Here is a 20,349-nt window from a genome sequence, read left to right as displayed (position 1 = left end):
CTTAGAAATCTCTGCTAAGACAGGTAAGAGAAAGTTCAATAAAGAGTTTAAAGTTATGAATTTATGGGGGAGTGGGTTGTTTTGATAAGCCCGTAACTCAGACCCATGGCTGGTAGGTGGTCGAGCTCAGGTCCTGAGTTCTGTGGCTGAGCCCACGCCAGGCCTGGAAGGGAAGGTAAATGTACTGGAGTCATTTGCTGAATAGCATTTGAACCAAATCATAAATGACTTTAATGTTTATTAAAACATGTTGGCTCTTTCAGAATCATTGAGTCTATCGGATCCTGGGAGGAGTATAGACCAGAATTTTAGAAGTTTAAAAAGAAATTTTATAAATTATGTAGTCTGGTGTCCTGAGAGGAAACAGAGGCCCAGAGACCTTCAGTTGGTAAATATTGGGACTAGAACCCAGTTCTGGTCCCCACAGAGCCTGGCCTCTGGATTCACTTCCTGCACTTACGCATATGCTAGGAATGAATTCTGACATACCAAGTGTAACCTTGACATAGCCTTGAGGAAAAAAGCTTCATTTTGTTCATGGAGATGATCATACACCTGCCAAATTTTTTTAATGCTTTTCTTTTTTTTCTCTTTTGGGAGGAGGATTTATGACTTCAGCCTTTTTTTTTTTTTTACTTCTTCAAATCCGAACCTCATTCAAAATGATCCCACCTCAGGGCTAGGAAAAAGTTTTCTATTCTAATAAATAAAATACAGATCTTCTCATGGCCTCAGCTTTCCAGACACAAAACTGATGTGCTTTTGACAGCTCTGTGGAAGGACTTTTAATGTTTCTCAACTGCTTTGTGATATACAGAAAGTAAGAGTAATTAGCAAAGAAATTAAACCATTTCCCAAAATCCAGGTTGGTTACGATCTTGTAAATAGAATCCTAAAAAACGTTTTCAATTTCCCATGCTGCTTATAATCATTTTTGAAGGTTAGTTCAGAAACTTGTTTTGGGCCAGTAAAGATTTTTGTACATCTGAGATGAATTTAGGTTATGTTAGTGAAATTCAGTTCTTCTGTGTTTGGCAATAAGCCTGATTTGTTCTCCTGCTGGCTTTAAATGGCTCTCACTGTCACCCCATCTATATTTTACAAACAAGAGTTGTCCCACTCTTCCTTCATATGACCCAACACTGCGGGAACTTGTCAATATCATGGTCTTGTTTTTGTTTTTATTAATATCAATTTTCATCGTGATTGCTTGTGTTTGATATTTGGGATGAGATACAAATGAAGAGATCATGACTTGATATTTCCCCCTGGCATCCCTGTTTGTGATTTATAATTTATACCTGGGAAAGATTTACTGACCTAACTGATAATCCTTCCCAACAAAAGATAAACACCTGTATAAGTCATCAGTGTTAAGTCAGATGCACTTGAAAGGGACAAAGAATTCACCTGCAAGCACTTTTGGCATCTTGCCCTTTCCCATGAATCCAGACTGCTGACAGAGAAAGCTGATGCTGCCAAAGCACTTTCAGCAGGAGAGCTCCTGAGGGAGGGACCAGCCCCACCTGCCATACCGTAAGGACCATCGTAGAGGCCTGCCCTTTGTGCTTTCATCAGCGGAGATCCGGTGAAAGCAAAGAAATTGTCCTAGTGCTGTGGGGCTCAGATCTATGAATGTGCAGCTCCGGAGCCTCCCTTTTGTCCAAGTGGTCCTGTAGAAAGCTCACAGGTAAGCCCTGACCAGTTGCTAGTCCTTCCTTGTCAAGGTGGGTGCCCATGGGCTCTCAGTGTCACGCTGCATATTCCTGCTAGCTTTAAACTGATTTCTTGGGACCATGATCTGTCAGCCTGATGGGCTGAAAATGCATTAGATAAAGGATCAAACCCACCCCACCCCTGAAGCTTGCATGAGTGTAACTGAGTCAGTGGGAGAGAGTGAGTTGGTACTAGCACTGTTTTATTTAATAGTGAAGTCATTGGTGATCTCAAATGTTTGGTCTGCTGGTTCTTGCTCTGATCTCTCAGATTGTCTCTATACGGCACCGAACACAGACGGTGCACGTGCCCCGTGAATTTCACTTGGTCTAGACTAGGGCTCTTCAAGGAGCTGCTTGGGAATGTTTTGTTGTTGTTCTCCTCAGACGTGAGCAGCGTTGGAATAGTCAAACACATGTAATATTAAATGCTGGCCGATAGTTATATAAAATCACTAATCCACTAATGCAATACCAAAAACAAAACAAACGTTTAACCTGCTCATATCCGTTTAACATAAATCCCCTTTTTATCATGAGTAACTCAGAATTTTAAAACTCTCTCCAAAAATTCTCAGTACGATAATATTCAAAAAGTAAACAGTGGGGCCCCCCTGGTGGCGCAGTGGTTGAGAGTCCGCCTGCCGATGCAGGGGACACGGGTTCGTGCCCCGGTCCGGGATCCCACATGCCGTGGAGCGGCTGGTCCCGTGAGCCATGGCCGCTGAGCCTGCGCGTCCGGAGCCTGTGCTCCGCAACGGGAGAGGCCACAACAGTGAGAGGCCCGCGTACCGCGGAAAAAAAAAAAGTAAACAGTGAAGGGGCCCATGATCAAAACCTCAGCAAAGAATTGTAATGCATCCCTAATAATGTTAGCAGTGAGTCTTTTAAAGCTTCTTTTTCTTCTTCTGAGCTCCTTGGGCCCCATCAACATAACAAAAAAGAAGAGGGAGGCACTGAGCAGTTATTACTGTAGTCATTTCAGCCACATAAATCGTGATTTGTGACAACTCAGGCTGTAAAGTCGTTTGGATGACAGTGACCAGCGACACTGCCGGAGTTAATCAAATATTTGTTTAGCATGTGTTTCTCTTGGTCTGGCCCTGGCTTCAGAACATATTTCATTCATTCCCAGTCTTCACAATCTTTACTTTTAAATGGAGAAACAGCAAGTATAGGATGTACCTAGAGTTAATGAGAGAACCTCCACGTGGGCTGTGATCTCCCTAAAAAGAGGGGCCTTGTCGAAATCAGCCTGGTAAATACCCAGAGCGCCCACTTCCGTGATCTGTTCCTGGCTGGCAATCACTAACTCTTGTTTTATTTTCTTCTGGGTAGAATCAGCTTCCCGGCCAAACTCTTTTTCCTTCAGGAACATTCTACTCAGGGGTCACCTGTTCTTACAGATGCCATCTTTCTACTCCGTTCCTTCTGTATGCAGACAGTCTTGGGACTTCCCTAGTGGTCCAGTGGTTAAGACTCCTTGCTTCCACTGCAGGGGGCGCAGGTTCCATCCCTGGTCGGGGAACTAAGATCCTGCATGCTTGCGAGGCGCGGCCAAAAAAAAATAAGCAGATAGCCTTGGGTTAGGTGCGTCAGAAAGGTCCCCATAGAAGCCTGCAGGTACCCCTGCCAGAGAGCGTCCTTAAGATGGGAGTGGGGGCAGCAGTCTACTCTCTTCCTGAAGGCAACATTTCCCAGATTTCTTAGGGCTTAGTATGTGCTCAGTGAATACTTTCTATCATTGTTACTATAAAAGCTTAACAAAAACATTATAATAATGCTTAATAAATGTTTGCTAAAACATGAACAGCCAAATGAATGAAAAGGTGTGCATACCTGCTAGTGGATGATCTCTTTACATAATAATGCTGATCACGTGGATTCAAGTATTAAATTCAGAGTATGAGGAGCGGGATCCTTTATTCAGCGCTCTGACCTCTTATTTGAAATCAGTGGATGTGTAATGAACCACTAGTCTTTATGTACCCCAAAGATCAGAGGCCGAAGAAGGCGATAGCACAACTCATTGGAAAGTTGGTCCCTCTCTGAAATGTCAGGGGTAATCAAGTTCAGTGTTAATGACTTCAGAGTCGCATGCCATCACTGTGATTAATGTACTGTCAGTGGTGAGGATGGAGCCTATATAGCTGCACTTGTTATGTTCCCATATATTTTCAGTAATTTTAGATTCAAGTTCAAGGCAGGGATTAGGTGTTTTTAAGAACATGATTAGGAAATTCCCTGGCAGTCCATTGGTTAGGACTCGGAGCTTTCACTGCCAGGGTCCAGGTTCAATCCCTGGTCGGGGTACTTAGATCCCACAAGCTGCATGGCACAGCCAAGAAAAAAAACAATAATAAAAAAAATTTTTTTTTAAGCCGTGATTAAACACTTTGTATGTTTAGCTCATCTTAAAGTATTTGTTTTTCTTGACTTTTTTCTTTATATTGTAGACATTTGTGATTTTTAACTTACATTTGTTTCCTTTCCTAATATAAACTTTTACATATTAGAAAAGCAGATAAATTTTGTCAAAGCCTTAAAAACATTATTATAAATCATTGAATTACGTTCTGCTCAACCTATGCAAATTTATATCTTCAATACGATCAATAAATTGAAAAAAAATCAATCATTAATCTCAAATTTTATCGAAGAAAGTACAGTCATTGATATGTGAAATTTAGTATGAAATAAAAGGAAAAGATCCACAAAACTTGTAGAGCTCTGGGGATTAGATTGTTTCCTTGAAATAGTCTCATTGTTTTTCAAGGCAATATTGAAATCCGTGATATGTTTTTTTTTAATATAGCAAATTTTCGGTGTCCTAAATGGGAGCATAAGAACAAGGGTTAGAGGTAAGAATAAAGAATCTTATTTAACAAACTACATATTAAATATATACATGTATATATAGAGAGAGAGATTACAGTTTGTTGTGCTGCCTTCTATTTTAAAATAGTTACCCCCTATAAAATTGAAATAACTTATTTGTTTCTAGCAATGCTCTATTCTGATTTATTATAAATTCATGTTAAGTCCCATCTTAGAGAAAATTGTAAAGATCAAACTAAGTTAAAGTTTCTAGCCTCACTGTGGTCAATTCTGGTAGCAACCTCTGGGCTTTAGATGAGAATAGATTCTGTCTCTTTCAAAAATACTGAAGCCCTTTATTTGTCCTGTCAAGTCACTTACATCTAAATTTGGAAACCTAATTGCCTTTGTTGGAGCCCTTAAAAATTCCCCCATGAGAGAGAATCCCAAACTGATGTAGCCAGAGATTGGAGCTAGCAACCTACATTCAGGTCAGTACCTTTACATATATACAGAGGAAGGCATTTTTTTTTTTTTTTTTTTTGCGGTACGCGGGCCTCTCACTGTTGTGGCCTCTCCCGTTGCAGAGCACAGGCTCCAGACGCGCAGGCTCAGCGGCCATGGCTCACGGGCCCAGCCGCTCCGCGGCATGTGGGATCTTCCCGGACCAGGGCACGGACCCGTGTCCCCTGCATCGGCAGGCGGACTCTCAACCACTGCGCCACCAGGGAAGCCCCAGAGGAAGGCTTTTTTAAAGCAGTTTCTGGCAATGGAATTATGCCTTATTAATATGCTGAATCTACTAACTCATTTTCTTCTTTTCCATGTTTAGTTGAACTTTGTCTTTGGAATTTCTTCTGTTCACGTTGACTCCCTCCAAGTTTACCAAAGAGAAATAGCTCCTCAAATAATTAGACTGTGTGTTTTTGAGGCAAGCAGGGAAAATAAGTTATTTCTCCATTGCATTCTTTTTACTTGTGTTCAGTAATTTTTGTGGAGTTAATTTAAATTTACCAGGCTTTATGTGAACTTGCTTCTAGGGGATTTACTGCATCTTATGTGAAAACCGTCTGCATCTGACATTTTAGAATTACCTACCTATTTATGGAATTATACTGCATTCTGTTGAAAGAGCAAGTCAATTTTCAGTGTAGATTTTTTCTGTCATTTTCTTCCCCTTTGTCTATTTTTTGTGAAAGCTAGTTCCAAGATAAGAGTGGAAACAATGGAAGGAGCTGGAGGGTAGAGAATAGGATGGAACAGTGGTTTGCTGAAGGAGATGGTCTGCATCATAAACTATTGATGGAAAAAAGAAACCTCAAACTCCAACCCAACAATTTACTTAATTTTTAAAATGTTCTTACATATTTTTAAAATAAAAATAAAACTTTACCTGAAACCTACCTTGTGTATGATCACTAAGTAAGTTGCCGATGCTATGAGACAGAATTCAATCCAGGGTTTTTCACATCATGTTAACAAAGGAAATAAAACAATGAACACGTTATCTCATAGTGTTTTTGAAATTATATCCAGTTCTGTTCAAAAACAAAACAAAAACTTGAGATTTATTTATTATTTTTAAAAAATATATGAATTATCTGCACCTTTGCAGCCTGTTATATCCCACTGTAGTAATAATACGTTACCCTTTTAGTGAGTAGTTAATACAGACTGGGCACTGTGCTTCACTGCGTAGGTATTGTCTCATCTAATAAGTACATCAGCCCCCAAGTCAGGCTACATCACTTTCTTACCATTGCTGCAAAAGAGTAAACTTTCCACCAACCATCTTACTGGAAAAGTAATTTGACTCAGTACTATAATATGTACATTCACTTTAAATTGGCTTTCAGGGAAAGGTTTTTAAAGGCAACATTTGGGGTGACTGCTGCAGGGTATATGACTTTCTTCTGATTGGTTAGTGATGAGGTAACAGGGTGGTGTTCCAGGAATCTTAATCATCAACTTTCTGATTCCAACCAGTCTGGGGTCTCATTGTAGTTACTATTTACCACCTGGGTGGGAGTCATAGTTACTACAGAACTCAAAGATGTCTATCCGATTGTCATGTATAGCCCTTGAGGAGGAACTAGGCCTCTGTTTTATCTCTGAGCTATTGTTCAAGCTATCTTGCTTAACTGCTTTTCCTTTGTTTCTGCATTCCATCACTTCTCTGATTAGTAACTGTTGGAACTCGGGGAGACACTGCAGGGTAACAGAGATCAAGGAACCTTAGATTCCAGGCTTGATCCTGGCATACTCTGGAAGGAATGGTGGGCAAGTCATTCATCTCGAAAATGAGTGTGTTGGACTAGATTTAATATTGGCAAAGTATGACCCCCAGGCCTGACATCTGTTTTTTATGGTCTGAGAGCTAAGAATGATTTTTATAGATGACATTTGCAGTCAATTTGATAATAAGGCACACTTTTTTTGAGCTCCAATTAAGTGGAATATTATCCCTCCAGATAGGAATTCCATTCTTCTCATTAATAAATAGCACTTAATTGTTACTATTATATTCTGAATTTCATCAATTAAAAATTTTTGTAGAAATTCCTTAGAATTTTATCTTATTATGTAATTACCTTCTTAATATCCTTGGTCTTCCTCTTGGCCTGCAAGGCCTAAATTTTTTACTATCTAGCGCTTTACAGAAATGTTTGCTCGCCCCTGGATTAGATGATCTCTAAGCTTCCTTAAAAAACTCAATTTCCATTTTTTTTTTTTTTCCAACACATATCAGGAAAACCAGTCGTGGAATGCAGATGACTGACACAGTGGTTTTGCCAGTGTTTTGCTATTTATGAATGGAATAGTCGATGGTCCCAAAGCAGAGCCCAGTTTCCCTGTAACAATTGTCCATCTTTACCCTGTAGATTTCAAAAGCCTGAGGAGATCTATAAGCCTGATTTATAGGTTAAGCTACACTGCCTGGGTTAGAAAACCAACCCTGCCTTGGGCAGATCGTTAACCTCTCTGCCTCAGTTTTCCCATCTGTACTATGGGGGATTTGTTGATGTTCACAACTTCCCCAAAGATGGCTGGGGATTGCACATTTCTGTAAAAACCTGAAAGCAGAAACCTTCTTTAGAGACCTCATTTTATTTTATTTTTTAATTTTTTTATACATTTAATTGTTTTTAATTAAAATTTTTTTTTGTTGGGCCTCACCATGCAGCATGCGGGATCTTAGTTCCCTGAGCAGGGATCAAACCTGTGTCCCCTGCATTGGGAGCACGGAGTCTTAACCACTGCACCACCAGGGAAGCCCCCAGAAATTCTCTTTGACAGATTGTTTTCCCCTTAGGAAAACCTCTTACGTTATTCATATAATATACAGTCTAGCAAGTGAACAGTTAATCAGAAACTAATTTGATAATGGCCGTTACGTAACTTTGATATTTCTAAAATAAATTCCTAAGCATGCTGAAAATACTGTATATCCAGTACACCAAAGGCAGAGTTCCCCATAGTACCCGTCTGGAAGTGTGTGCCTAATATCCTACCCGCATGATGAGGGTAGAGGGACCCGCAGGCCTCCCACAGCCAGATGTTCCCCCTGGACCAGTTTGCATAAATGGCTCAGATTGCCCCAAGGGAGCCACTGTTGGAATTTCATCTTTAACCTTCTGGAGACTCCAAATTAAAATGCAAATTTGTTACCCAGGAAGGTAATATTTAACACATTAATGTGTATTTGTTAGTACTTTAGCACAAATTAGGTTTTCTCAAATTAGCCAGCTGCCTGACAGCAGTGCTTAAATAGAGGTGAATCAGACTCCCAGAGGTGGGTTCGGGGTAAATTTGAGTAAAGGTCCATGTCCCATCACTGTCAGTACCCAGCATTTGCAAGAGTGCCTGTGTGTGGTCACACACGAACACACACACACACCCACACGTGCGCACACGCGACTTAAGATTCCAGACTTTAGCATAGCATTCATTATTCAATAGAAATAGAGTGCAAGTCACACAGATGATTTTAAGGTTTTTAGTAGCCACGTTAAAAAATGTAAAGTTTCAAAGGTGAAATTAAATTTAATGGTATTTTATTTAACTCAGTATATCCAAAATGTTGCTTCAATATATAATCAATATAAAAATTATTAATAAGTTAGTTCTCCTTTTTGAGTACGAAGTCTTTGAAATCTCCTGTGTATTTCACATTTACAGTTTGTCTCAATTCGGACCAGTCCCGTTTCAAGCGCTCAGGGCCCGCTTGTGGCCAGTAGTTACTCTGGACAGTGTAGACCTGCAAAGTGGGTCACAGACATGTGGTTGACCGAGGCAGCAACCTGGTGGGCTGGAGGGACAAATGGAAGTTGGGACCACCCGTACTTCCCCATCACTCAATTATATCAGTGTCACATTTTGCTAGAAGTCAGTCTTAGTGCTGACTCTACCACTTAGCTGTGTGACCTTGGGCAAGTTACTTAAAACCCTCAGTTTTTGCATTTGCATGTAAACACCATAAATGCTCAATGAATATTTGATGTATCATCACAATTGATATTATTAGTACCTATTTTTAGAAACTATATTAGTTTAAACGTGAACTATAAAGGCAGTCAGGTGCGATCAATCTTTCTGTATTTCTCTAAAGAGGAGAAAAATGACCAAACATCTATATATATATTATCTTTTAAGAGTAGGTTTCACTGGTTCCTGAAATTGGCATTCCACCTCATGCAAATCATCTATACACTAAGAAATCCTGAAGGTACTACCTTGCCTTAAGAACCATTTTTGTTTTTGTTTTTAACCAAAAGTAGTTATATTTAAATATTCCACAAAGAAACTTCTACAGAAGACTGTCCTAAAATACAACCTCATTTTAGTAGTAGGTGAGCCAATGAAACAAAAGTTTTTCTTTCTCTTCTTTGTCCTCATTTATCTTCCTTTATTTAAAGTCAGCAGAAGGAACTAATTAAGGCAAAGCTAAAGGAGAAGAATTCAGAGTTTTGCATGGCACAAGTGAATTAATCTTCCCACAATGGCATATTTGAAAGGTCAAGTAAGGCACTCCTTCTCTGTACCCCATCTAGTGAACCCTCACCAGCAACGGGGCAGAAGGAAGGCATGTCTTGGGTGTGCAGTTGGGCTCTCTCCAAACTTGCTTACCAAGTCACTATCATTCAAAACTACAGTGTAATGGTTTTCACCCAAAAGAGAATGATGGAAAATCATAACACGTGTCAGTGCTTGCTCTACACGTTTCATGGGGGTTTTGTTTAGAATGAAAGATGTAGTGAAGATTTTAAGACGCAAATAAATGGTGATTAAATATGGGCTGTACTTACACATCCATGCACCAAACGCTGCAAGGCTGTGAACCACACAGAGCAAAGAAATGTACTTAGCCATCAGTTTAGAAGGTCATTTTGAATGTAGGCAAGCAAAATGGCTGTGTGCATGAAAAACCACTACTGTATTTTGAGAGATCCTTCCTAGGAATCCTGAAATATTAATAACATGGTCTTAATGTAGTTGAAGACACAAGAATGTGTTGTGTTAAGGGTAGCAAGGGTGGCTGAGAATAGCACAATGACAATTTTGTATTTTCTGCTTGCGCTTGTAAAAGCAAGAGGAAAAGAGAGTAAAAATAGTGTGTTTAAAGAACAGCAGCCTTCAATTTCCCAAATAGATATAAAACTCTGTATTCTCCAAATGAATTCACAAATACTCTTGGTAACATTAATATACTAGCTTCAAGGAAACAGAAAAGAAGTATAAAACTGAAAATTCATTTTTCCCTTAAATAAACATGTATATATACAACTAATTTTTGAACTTTAGGAAATTCAAGATATCCTTCAATTTGATTTTTGTGAACTAGGAATTCAACTCTTTAACTGGAAGTAGTCTTATTGGGATAGAAGTGGAGGAAATAGCAATGCTTTTTTTTTAACAAGTTTTTGAATGTGTTCTGTTTTCACATGGCAATGAATCAGTCATAGGCCAATTTTGTTGTCAATCTCCCTCTCCCACTGTGAGTTTTTACGTTTTGATGCCTGATGAAACGAAGGTGCACAAGGATTAGGCAGGAACATGGAAAGTTTTCCTCCAACATCCAGATGTGAAAAAATAAAAGCAGTTTATCCCTTATTGGCCATCCCAGCCCCGAGCGACCAGGTTTCCACAAGTTGCCTTTGTGGGCTGTGACTGACTGAGTGAGACACGAGTCCCAGTGGGTTTGTGTCAAGTTCAAGGACTCATTGTGTTTGAAGTGGGAAGAACGAGTTTGACCCTCTGTGCTTCTACCTGCCAAAGCCACAGTTTTTGATTTTAATCGAAACCCTAGGGCCATCTTAAGCGTGACCAAGAGCACCTTGCATGTTGAACCTTATCTAATGATATGGTGCGTATCATATGGAGACACATAAATCTCAGTCATAGTCATTGGAGCAACTTGTTTTTCTAAGATGCTCCGGTCCAGTGACAGACGAAAGCAAATAAGGGAAAGATTGATCTCCGAGCGCTTTTATTGTCGGTGCTCCACACACCATAAAGTTTTGGCTCGTTAAAGGAAATTCCATAAGGAACTTTAGTTAATAATGGTGAAGTAACTGCGTGCTTCTCTGGAGCTTCTGCTGAACTCCGTTTCCGCCTGCCGTTACCAGAGCATGATTAAGAAAATACCAACAGGATGTGCTGGACGGGGGAACAGACTTCAACTTGAAGCCGTACAGATGCTTGATGGATGAGTAACGAGACAGGGAATGTGGCCATTTCTCCTCGGAGAATCACGTAGTTCTGTGGATCTCTTTTTATCTACTGGTTTGAGTAAAATCTGCTGGCGCGGTTGGTCTCTTGCGGTGGTCACGCTGATGGAAAAGGCCCTTCTCCCAGCTGATATTTTTGATAGTTTAGAAATACCCAAAGTGTGTGATAAATGGAGAAAACTGAGAGTGAATCGTACTGGAAAGATTGTGGGTAACTGTAACATTTTTATGGTACCTCTGGTCTTATAAAATAACTTTATTTTTAATGGCCTTGTCACTGTGGGTTTAATATGGATGGTGTTGTCAGTCAGTTTTTATTTGAGGTTGAGACAGATTTGGGAGGTGATCTTGAAGGGCATAGGGGAGAAAAAAAAGGGAGAGAAAGACGCTATTAATTATTATTTATAGTGAGATTTCCCAGAATTATTGAGTCTTTCCACATTAGTCAAAGCGGTCCTCGGTGTCAGTGTGATGTTAGATGAGGTCATGGAAAGCGTGTCAGGTGCATAAGGAACTATATGGCCCTGGCCCATGTTCTCTCTCCACCAGCCACTTGGGCTGTGTGTGCAGAGGGAGGGCGGTGTTGGAAAAATGGAGGAAGGGGGAAACATGAGGGTTTTATGAATTTGAAAATGAACGCAAAATATCTGACAATCTTGAAAAAAAATCTGAACATATTATATTCCAGAATCTACCGTAGGCAGTTTTATATTATTTTCCCCTGAAATCATGATCCATGTCTTACCAACTCTTTTCTTTTATGCTTGGTTGCTTCTGTTGGTCTTTCACTTTGGTTCTGTAGCTGAGCGTAATTAGGAAATAATCATCTACCAATTTTTTTTGGCGCTGGGACACACTTCCAGCTATTTGGTTCAAAACCATGCTGTCAGATTCCATAGCATGGGGCCAAGAGTACAGGCTTTGGGGGCCGAGCACTTGCAGTCAGAGCTGGTCCCTGACATTTACCAGATGCATGGTCTGATGCCGACAGTTTACCGCTCAAAGCTGGTATTCCTCATCTCCAAGGTAAGATTAGTAACAGTGCCTGTGGAAAGGGGGCGCCGTAAGGATCAAACGGCATCATACATATAAGCATGTAGGAAGCGCTGGGTAAACTTTAGCTGTGCTTTTATTGACACAACCGGTTTTAAGAAATTTTTTTCCACAGGGCTTTGCCACCTGACCGTAATGTTAATGGCTCTTAAAGAGTGACTGTTATCAACAAATGTTTTGGGTTGTTTTACCTGCATCTCAAGCCAGGTGCTCACTAGTGATTAGCAAAAATGTCTCTTCCTTCTGAATCAAGGAGGTAACATTTCGCTTTGCTATGTTATCAGGGGTTTATGTTGATTTTTTTTCTGCTTTCCTTTAGCTTGCAAAATTGGATATTACAAGGCCCTGTCCACGGATGCCAGCTGTGCCAAGTGTCCACCACACAGCTATTCTGTCTGGGAAGGGGCCACATCGTGCACCTGTGACCGAGGCTTTTTCAGAGCCGACAGCGATGCTGCCTCCATGCCCTGCACCCGTAAGTTGTACGCTCATCTCCCGTTTCTTAGATGCCAACAGCTTTCATTTCCACCTAGCAGGGCACTGCTAGGCCTTCTCCCAGGATAACCATGCAGGGGGCAAATGAAATGAAAATGCATCTTTTCTCAGTCAGAGCAGGGACAATCCTTAGGAAAAGAAAGGCTCTTTCTCACTGAGTTTGTCGCCTTCAAGATGCGCAGCTGCCAGCAGACGACTTGGTGGAGCGGAGATTGAACATTCAGGGGTTGTCTGACACAGTGTAATTAGAGCTGAGACTGGAATTTATAAACGGCTTTACCGTTTCATCTAGGACTCCTGGGGAAGAGTGACAGCTGCAAGGGAAACAGGTATAGGATGGGATCACATGTGGGTAAGTGGTTTCAGTTCTGTGCACGGATGTCATAGCTTGCAATGTCATTACCCTTCTTCCTTCTTTCCTCAGAGTTTTGTGTTCATAACATTTAGACCCGGATCCTAATAAATGCTTGTTTAATGATAGGCACTGAACACATGCTGGGTTAAGGAGTGGATGGGGTTGGCACCTCGGTATGCAGGGGAATAGACAACTCCTTTCTCACACTTTACATGGACAGTGTTTCCGGGGCTTGACATTCCTTTCATGCATACTCTGGGATTCATAGACCCTGCAGTGGCTATGACCTTGACCAGAGCAGGGAGTGGTGGGCCTGGGTATTCCACCCCTGTGTTCTCATTGACTGAGACTGTGTTTGGAGGGACAGAGCTGAGTGGCCAGGCGCAGGGGCTTTCCACGGGTTTTGGCTTTGTCTCGCAGCCCACCATTTAGTGCCCAAATGACTATTTAGCCTTTTAAGTTTCAGTCTCCTCATCTGTAGAATGGTCTGGTAATAGTACCTCCCTCGTGGTTGTTGCTACTCAGTACACTCATGTTATTTACATACTATGTAAAATGCATAAAATCATGCTACTTGACAGATGTTAGCTTTTACTGTCATTAGGACTTTCATTATTTTGTTCCTTAACTACTGTACATTCCATCTTGGCTGGCCTGTAAACATCACTGCAGATAGCGGGTTGTTTTTCTGGTTTGGAGTCAGTTGGGTCAGCTGGGGGGCCATTGTCTAGCCCAGTCAAAGACCACCTTTAAAAGGAGTGAGCGGAGAGGGCTTCCCTGGTGGCGCAGTGGTTGAGAGTCCGCCTGCCAATGCGGGGGACACGGGTTCGTGCCCCGGTCCGGGAAGATCCGACATGCCACGGAGCGGCTGGGCCCGTGAGCCATGGCTGCTGAGCCTGCGCGTCCGAAGCCTGTGCTCCGCAACGGGAGAGGCCACAACAGCGAGAGGGCCGCGTACCGCAAAAACAAAAACAAAAAGCAAAACAACAACAAAAAAAAGGAGTGAGCGGAGAAACTTCAGGGCCATCCCAAATTTGTACTGAAATTGCTGTACCCTCCGGAGTTCATTTCATAACCAGAGAGGATAATAATTATTGTCATAATAACTACAACAACCATTTTGTCATTATACCCGGGTAATGCATTAGGCACTTTTGATTAACTTTATCATAGGGCTCATACGATAACAATCTACGAGATAGACATTATCTTTATTTTAGAGATGAGGTAACTGCCAGCTCAGAGATGTTAGGGGTCGTGACCAGGACTACACCCCAGCTGGTGATGGTGCTGCAAGACCAGAAGACTCGCACGGTTTCTGTTTATTGGGAGGCGCTCCTGCCCTCTTCCTCGGCTCACGCACACATTTTCTGTTCCTTCCATAGACTAAGTACTTTCTCTGGATGCCACGTATATTTGATATGCTCAAGTTCAGCCTGTTTCGTTTCCAATCTAAATATTCTTCTCTTATGTTCCATTGTGTGCAATTAGTTTAATAATAAACTCTCCTCCTCTGTCCACACCCACTACCAACATTTCTCCAGTTGAGATTTTAGGGCATAATAGCGAGCTCAAAGGGAAATATAGTGGGACGTCAGTGTGATAATTGCCCTCAATTTGCATCATGCAGTCCAGCACCTACGTTCCACACAGATAAGTCTTCTCCAGGCTGGGGCTTGATTGTGAACCTCATAAAATTCACCTCTGATGGCAAGACAACCTGGCTTTTTCTCCCAGGTCTTTTTAGTCTTATGATTCTGACCTGTTATCTAGCATTCTAGGGGGCCATGGGCCAATCACTTAATTCCTGCAGTTTGCTATGTGGGAGCTTAGGGAGACCCCAAAGGTTGCCACATGCCTGAGTTACTGGTATGTTTACCATATGTGTAAAAGTGGTTTCTGAACCCTTGGAGTTGTATGTTTCTGTAGGAGTAAATTATTAGCTTTACCCTGACTATGCAAATGAGAGAAAGAAAATATTGATTTTAGCCTGTGGTTAGACCTGAAAGTTTAACATGAAAGTAACTTGCATTTTTCAGAGATTGTTTTCAACCATGTAGGAGAGGTGGCTTTTTGTGTCATTGATAAGAGACCCATGAAAATACCAAAGCAATATGTGATCCTTAACACGCTCCTAACAAGATCATTGCATTTATTGTATCTCTCCGACTCTGAGTTAAGAGGAAACACAGTGCTGGTGTTAATACCACACACTTGAGAGGCTATTTAATCTCTCCAAGCCTCAGTTTATTGACCTATAGAATGGGATTCTCACTATCTACCTGTGAGGTGGTTTTAAGAATTAAACAAGAAGGGACTTCCCTGGTGGGCCAGTGGTTAAGGCTCCGTGCTCCTAGGGCAGGAGGTCTGGGTTCGATCCCTGGTCAGGGAACTAGATCCTGCATGCTGCAACTAAAAGAGCCCACATGCCTCAATTAAAGATCCCACACGTGGCAATGAAGATCCTGCGTGCTGCAACTAAGACCCAGAGCAGCCAAATAAATAAATAAATATTAAAAAAAAAGAAGAAGAAGAATTAAACAAGAAGATATTTGCAAAGGTCTGGCACATGGTAGGGATATAACGAATGTTTGTTCTCTTCTTTTATCCCCAGCTGGTCACTTCCTTCCCCAAATGACCTCCACAGCAGACAGCCAGTGCATCTCACTGCCCCTCTAAAGGGATTGTCTCACTTGACTACATGATTAAATTACCAATGTCTGTACTGTACTCCAGAAGCTCTGGGGGTAGGACTGAGGCATCAGTATTTTCAAAAGTTGCCCCCATAATTCTACTGTACAGACAAGGTTGAGACCACTTCTCTACAGAGTTGAATTTTTAAGTTTTACTTTTTAATTTAATAAATATTAACTACACAAGACTCTTTAAGACGTCTTTGAGATAGGGGTAATCTGGGAGGTGACCATATTTTGCTAACAGATAGACTAGTAAATTAAACAGAAGAATTAGAATCTGTTCTAGTCTACGGCCCTCCTTCTAGATTTCTTCCATCCTGGTGAATACAGTGGACCTGCATTGTCCAAGACGGTAGCCACGAGGCACACGTGACTGTTTTAATGGCCACATTTCAGGGCTCAATAGCCACATGTGGCTAGTGGTGACCATACTGAACAGCACTGCTATAGACTATTTCTGTGATCACAGAAAGTTCCATTGGACAGTGCGGTGGTAGATTTTTCAGTAGAGAAGACAGTGGGAGTTTCTCAGAGAACCCCTTGATCAAATAACCCAGAAAATGAAGCCCTTCCCCCCTCGCCCCACCCCCAGCTTTATCGGCTTCTCCTGACAAGATGTGGGGATGGAAAGGAACATAAACATCAGGGATCCTTTCAAAGTGATTCCAGCCTCTAATCAGTTCTTCCCAGTTGGTTAAGCCAGGTGACAAACCCAATCCCCTTGTGCTGACAGCCATGCGAATCAGGGACTTCTTTGTTCATTATGCTGTCTTTAACCCCAACATTCTTACGCAGCCCTGAGTTTAGTGATCGCTCACTGTGACGGCACACTAATGAAGAAATAAAACACACTCTCTGAGACTCATTCTTCTGGCCAAAGAGAGACTCTGCTCCACTGGCTTGTAAAATCAGGTTTTTGTTCACTTGGAGAACGATTAGACCCGGAATACAAGCAGCATTGGCTAATTTAGAAGGAAACACCTAAGAAGTTCTTCACACCGTCGACATTGCTGGAGAACGTCAGAGAATTTAATGGAGAATAAACTTTATCTCTAGGAGGACTTTGGATGGAGCTTCTGGTTAGGTTAGGTTAGCATAAATGGCTGTGAGTAAGATAGGCAGTTTTCAATGGAGGCATCGTGAACATTTTCAAGAAAATAATCTGTACCTGTTAGAATGGAGTAGGGACAACGCTTCTTAAATGTGAATGTGCGTAGAATCACGCGAAAGACACCTAGGGATTGGTAGGAGATGTCAGGCTTGACGTTCTGCATTTTTAACAAGTCCCCAGTTGCTGCTGGTCTGTGGACCACCTTTAGCCAGTAGGAATTTAGAGCCTCCCTGATGGATCGCATGTGATAGGAGACCCTCTCTTCTGTCCTTGTCACTTCCAGGCCATTTCTTCAGCTCATTGATGACTCTAGAGAGAGATTTCAAGGGTTCTGAACATTCTCCCTTAATGGAAATCGAGTACTTCATTTGTCTCCCAGATGAAGAAAATCCAACCTGGTTTGGAGTTGCATAATCAAACACAGGCACTGTGGAATCTCTACTATGTTACTAGGTTACAGCCAAAGAGTGGAAATGTCAGTGTTCCCTTTAGGCACAGACATCAGTCAAGAAAGTCAACAGGGTTTTTGGAGACGTTGCCAGCAAGGCAGACACGCAGGCCTCCATACGTACAAGGATGCCATCTAAGCTGATGAAGGGATTTTGCTTTCATGAGCCATTTCTTAAAAGAAATTTCAATGTGATTTTAAAAACATGGAGTATCGTTGATTTACAGTGTTTTAGGTGTGTAGCAAAGTGATTCAGTTATATATACATTTGTGTGTGTGTGTTCCTTTTCAGATTCTTTTCCGTTAGAGGTTATTACGAGATATTGAATATAGTTTCCTGTGCTCTACAGTAGGTCCCTGTTTATCTATTTTATGCATAGTAGTGTGTATCTGTTAATCCCAAATTCCCAATTTATCCCTCTCCCCTCCTTTGCCCTTTGGTAAACATAAGTTTGTTTTCGATGTCTGTGAGTCTATTTCTGTGTTGTAAATAAGTTCATTTGTATCATTTTTTTAAGATTCCACATAGAAGTGATATTACATGATGTTTGTCTTTCTCTGACTTACTTCACTTAGTATGATAATCTCTAGGTCCATCCATGTTGCTACAAATAGCATTTCAGTCTTTTTTACGGCTGAGTAATATTCCACTGAATATATGTACCACATCTTCTTTATCCATTCCTCTATGGATGGACGTTTATGTTGCTTCCATATCTTGGCTACTGTGAATAGTGCTGCTGTGAACGTGGGGAGCACATATCTTTATGACTTAGAGATTTCGTCCTTTCTGGATATATGCCCAGGAGTGGGATTGCTGCATCATACAGGAACTCTATTTTTAGTTTTTTTTTTTTTTGCGGTACGCGGGCCTCTCACCACCGCAGCCTCTCCCGTCGCGGAGCACAGGCTCCGGACGCGCAGGCCCAGCGGCCATGGCCCACAGGCCCAGCCGCTCTGCGGCATGTGGGATCCCCCCTGACCGGGGCACGAACCCGTGTCCCCTGCATCGGCAGGCGGACTCTCAACCACTGCGCCACCAGGGAAGCCCCTATTTTTAGTTTTTTAAGGAGCCCCCGTACTTTTCTCCATAGTGGCTTCACCAATTTACATTTCCCCCAACAGTGTAGGAGGGTTCTTTTTTCGCCACACCCGCTCCAGCATTTATTATTTGTAGACATTTTAGTGATGGCCATTCCGACCAGTCAGTGTGACTTTTATCAATGAAATCAATGTCCTTTAACTCTGATGATCACCAACCCTTCTCCTCCAGATCTCTTTCCCCTTCCCTTGTAGTCGGGGAACGTAGTCTGGTGATCAGCAGTGCTGGGAGACCTTGATGCCTTAGTCATTCAGTTGCTCGTTCAATGATTCTAGTCGGTGTTCTTTTCCCCCTTTGGAAGAAAGAACCAGTATTACATTTAAGGTAACTTTCCAATCCTTCATTGTGTTTCAAAATGTACTGGAAAAAATGCCTTGTGAAAAAGCAAACTGGCTTTGGAAAGAAATAACTGATTTGTTATTTTGCCTCTTCTACTTCTGAGCACCGTTAGGGTACTCTGTACTTTTCAATTGGAAGTCTGTCCTTGTGCTGTTGGGTCCTCTTTGTTTAACTTGTTTGATGAAACTTATTAGAGCCTCGTGATTGGGGGCACTCTGTAAATAAGAGATTATTATTTTAGATTGCCAACTTGAAGGGCCTTCACGAATCTGTCTGTAAGTAAACGGCCTTGAATAATTCAGTCAGTTATGCCAAACAAACAAAGAATGATTGATTGATACTTAGATGTGGCCTAAAATATTCCAAAATTGCAGCTTTTAAGACAATTTGTACTGGAGGAGCTCAGTGCTAATGAGGGCAAATTTACCAACATCTATGACGAAAGGTCCTGATTTGAGGAAAGCTTTCTGCAGGTTTAGGTTATCAAGAAATTGAAACAGCGTAGCTCCAAACAGCAAAGCATCACTTACTTTGTCTTTACATTTGCCTTTTCTAATTGAATTTATCGCACCACTGTATTTCCTCTAGAAAATGTATTGTTTTAAAATTACCATTTCGGTTCTATTACTCAAAGCCCTCCCTTCTAATGCTTTCTGACAGTTATCCACATAATGAACCATAATGAAATGATGAGCAATCTTCAGTGGAAACCCTATGTGGATCCCAGTGGTGCTGTGTGACTGCATTGTTAACATTTGAATGCAAATTAAAATAACATCGTCCTTACTTGTTTCCAAGGTCAGGAGAAGAGAGAGACTTTTTTCTTTTTTTTTTTTTTTTTTTTTCGCGGTACGCAGGCCTCTCACCGTTGTGGCCTTTCCCCGTTGCGGAGCACAGGCTCCGGACGCACAGGCTCAGCGGCCATGGCTCACGGGCCCAGCAGCTCCGCGGCATGTGGGATCCTCCCGGACCGGGGCACGAACCCGCGTCCCCTGCATCGGCAGGCGGACTCTCAACCACTGTGACACCAGGAAAGCCCTTTCTTCATTTTTTAAGTGCTTTAATTTTGGAAATCTCATATCCATTTTTCAACAAGCCCTTGAAGGTTCCACTGATGTTCATCTCTGCCCCAAAGACTTGCATGCTTAACAGTCCAGCTAAGGGATTTTGGAAGGGATGTCTAACAGGAGACTTTGATGTTATAAACCACAGGATAAAAGGTAGCTATCGGTTTCAAGTACACTACGTTTCTTCCCCACCCAAAAGCATATTTCTTTTTGCTTTGGAACTGCAAGTAACGAATAATATAATGATGGAAGGAAGGACGTTCTGTGCAATTGATCAATGAGAGTGTAATTGGCTCTGGTGACAGACTAGTTAGTGGAAGAGTGAGACTAAAGGCCAAAGATTCCTAAAGTTTTGTTCACGAAAGTGTTTCAGAAGATCCATTGGTTGATCCCTAACCACTTCACATTTTATTGTCTATGTTA

The 20,349-nt window shown here is 41.6% G+C and overlaps 1 protein-coding gene across 1 annotated transcript in view; it reads left to right on the top strand.

The window, feature by feature from the left end:
• Positions 1-20,349, top strand: part of EPHA4 (EPH receptor A4) — a 136,195-nt gene that overhangs the window by 49,977 nt on the left and 65,869 nt on the right. The window contains exon 4 of the mRNA XM_065880257.1: positions 12,633-12,788. Coding sequence (XP_065736329.1) covers positions 12,633-12,788 — 156 coding nt within the window. The remainder of the gene's footprint in view (positions 1-12,632; positions 12,789-20,349) is intronic.

Source organism: Phocoena phocoena, chromosome 7 (genome assembly GCF_963924675.1).
Source record: "Phocoena phocoena chromosome 7, mPhoPho1.1, whole genome shotgun sequence".
Lineage (NCBI taxonomy): Eukaryota > Metazoa > Chordata > Mammalia > Artiodactyla > Phocoenidae > Phocoena > Phocoena phocoena.
This window is presented reverse-complemented; position numbering and strand designations above follow the sequence as displayed.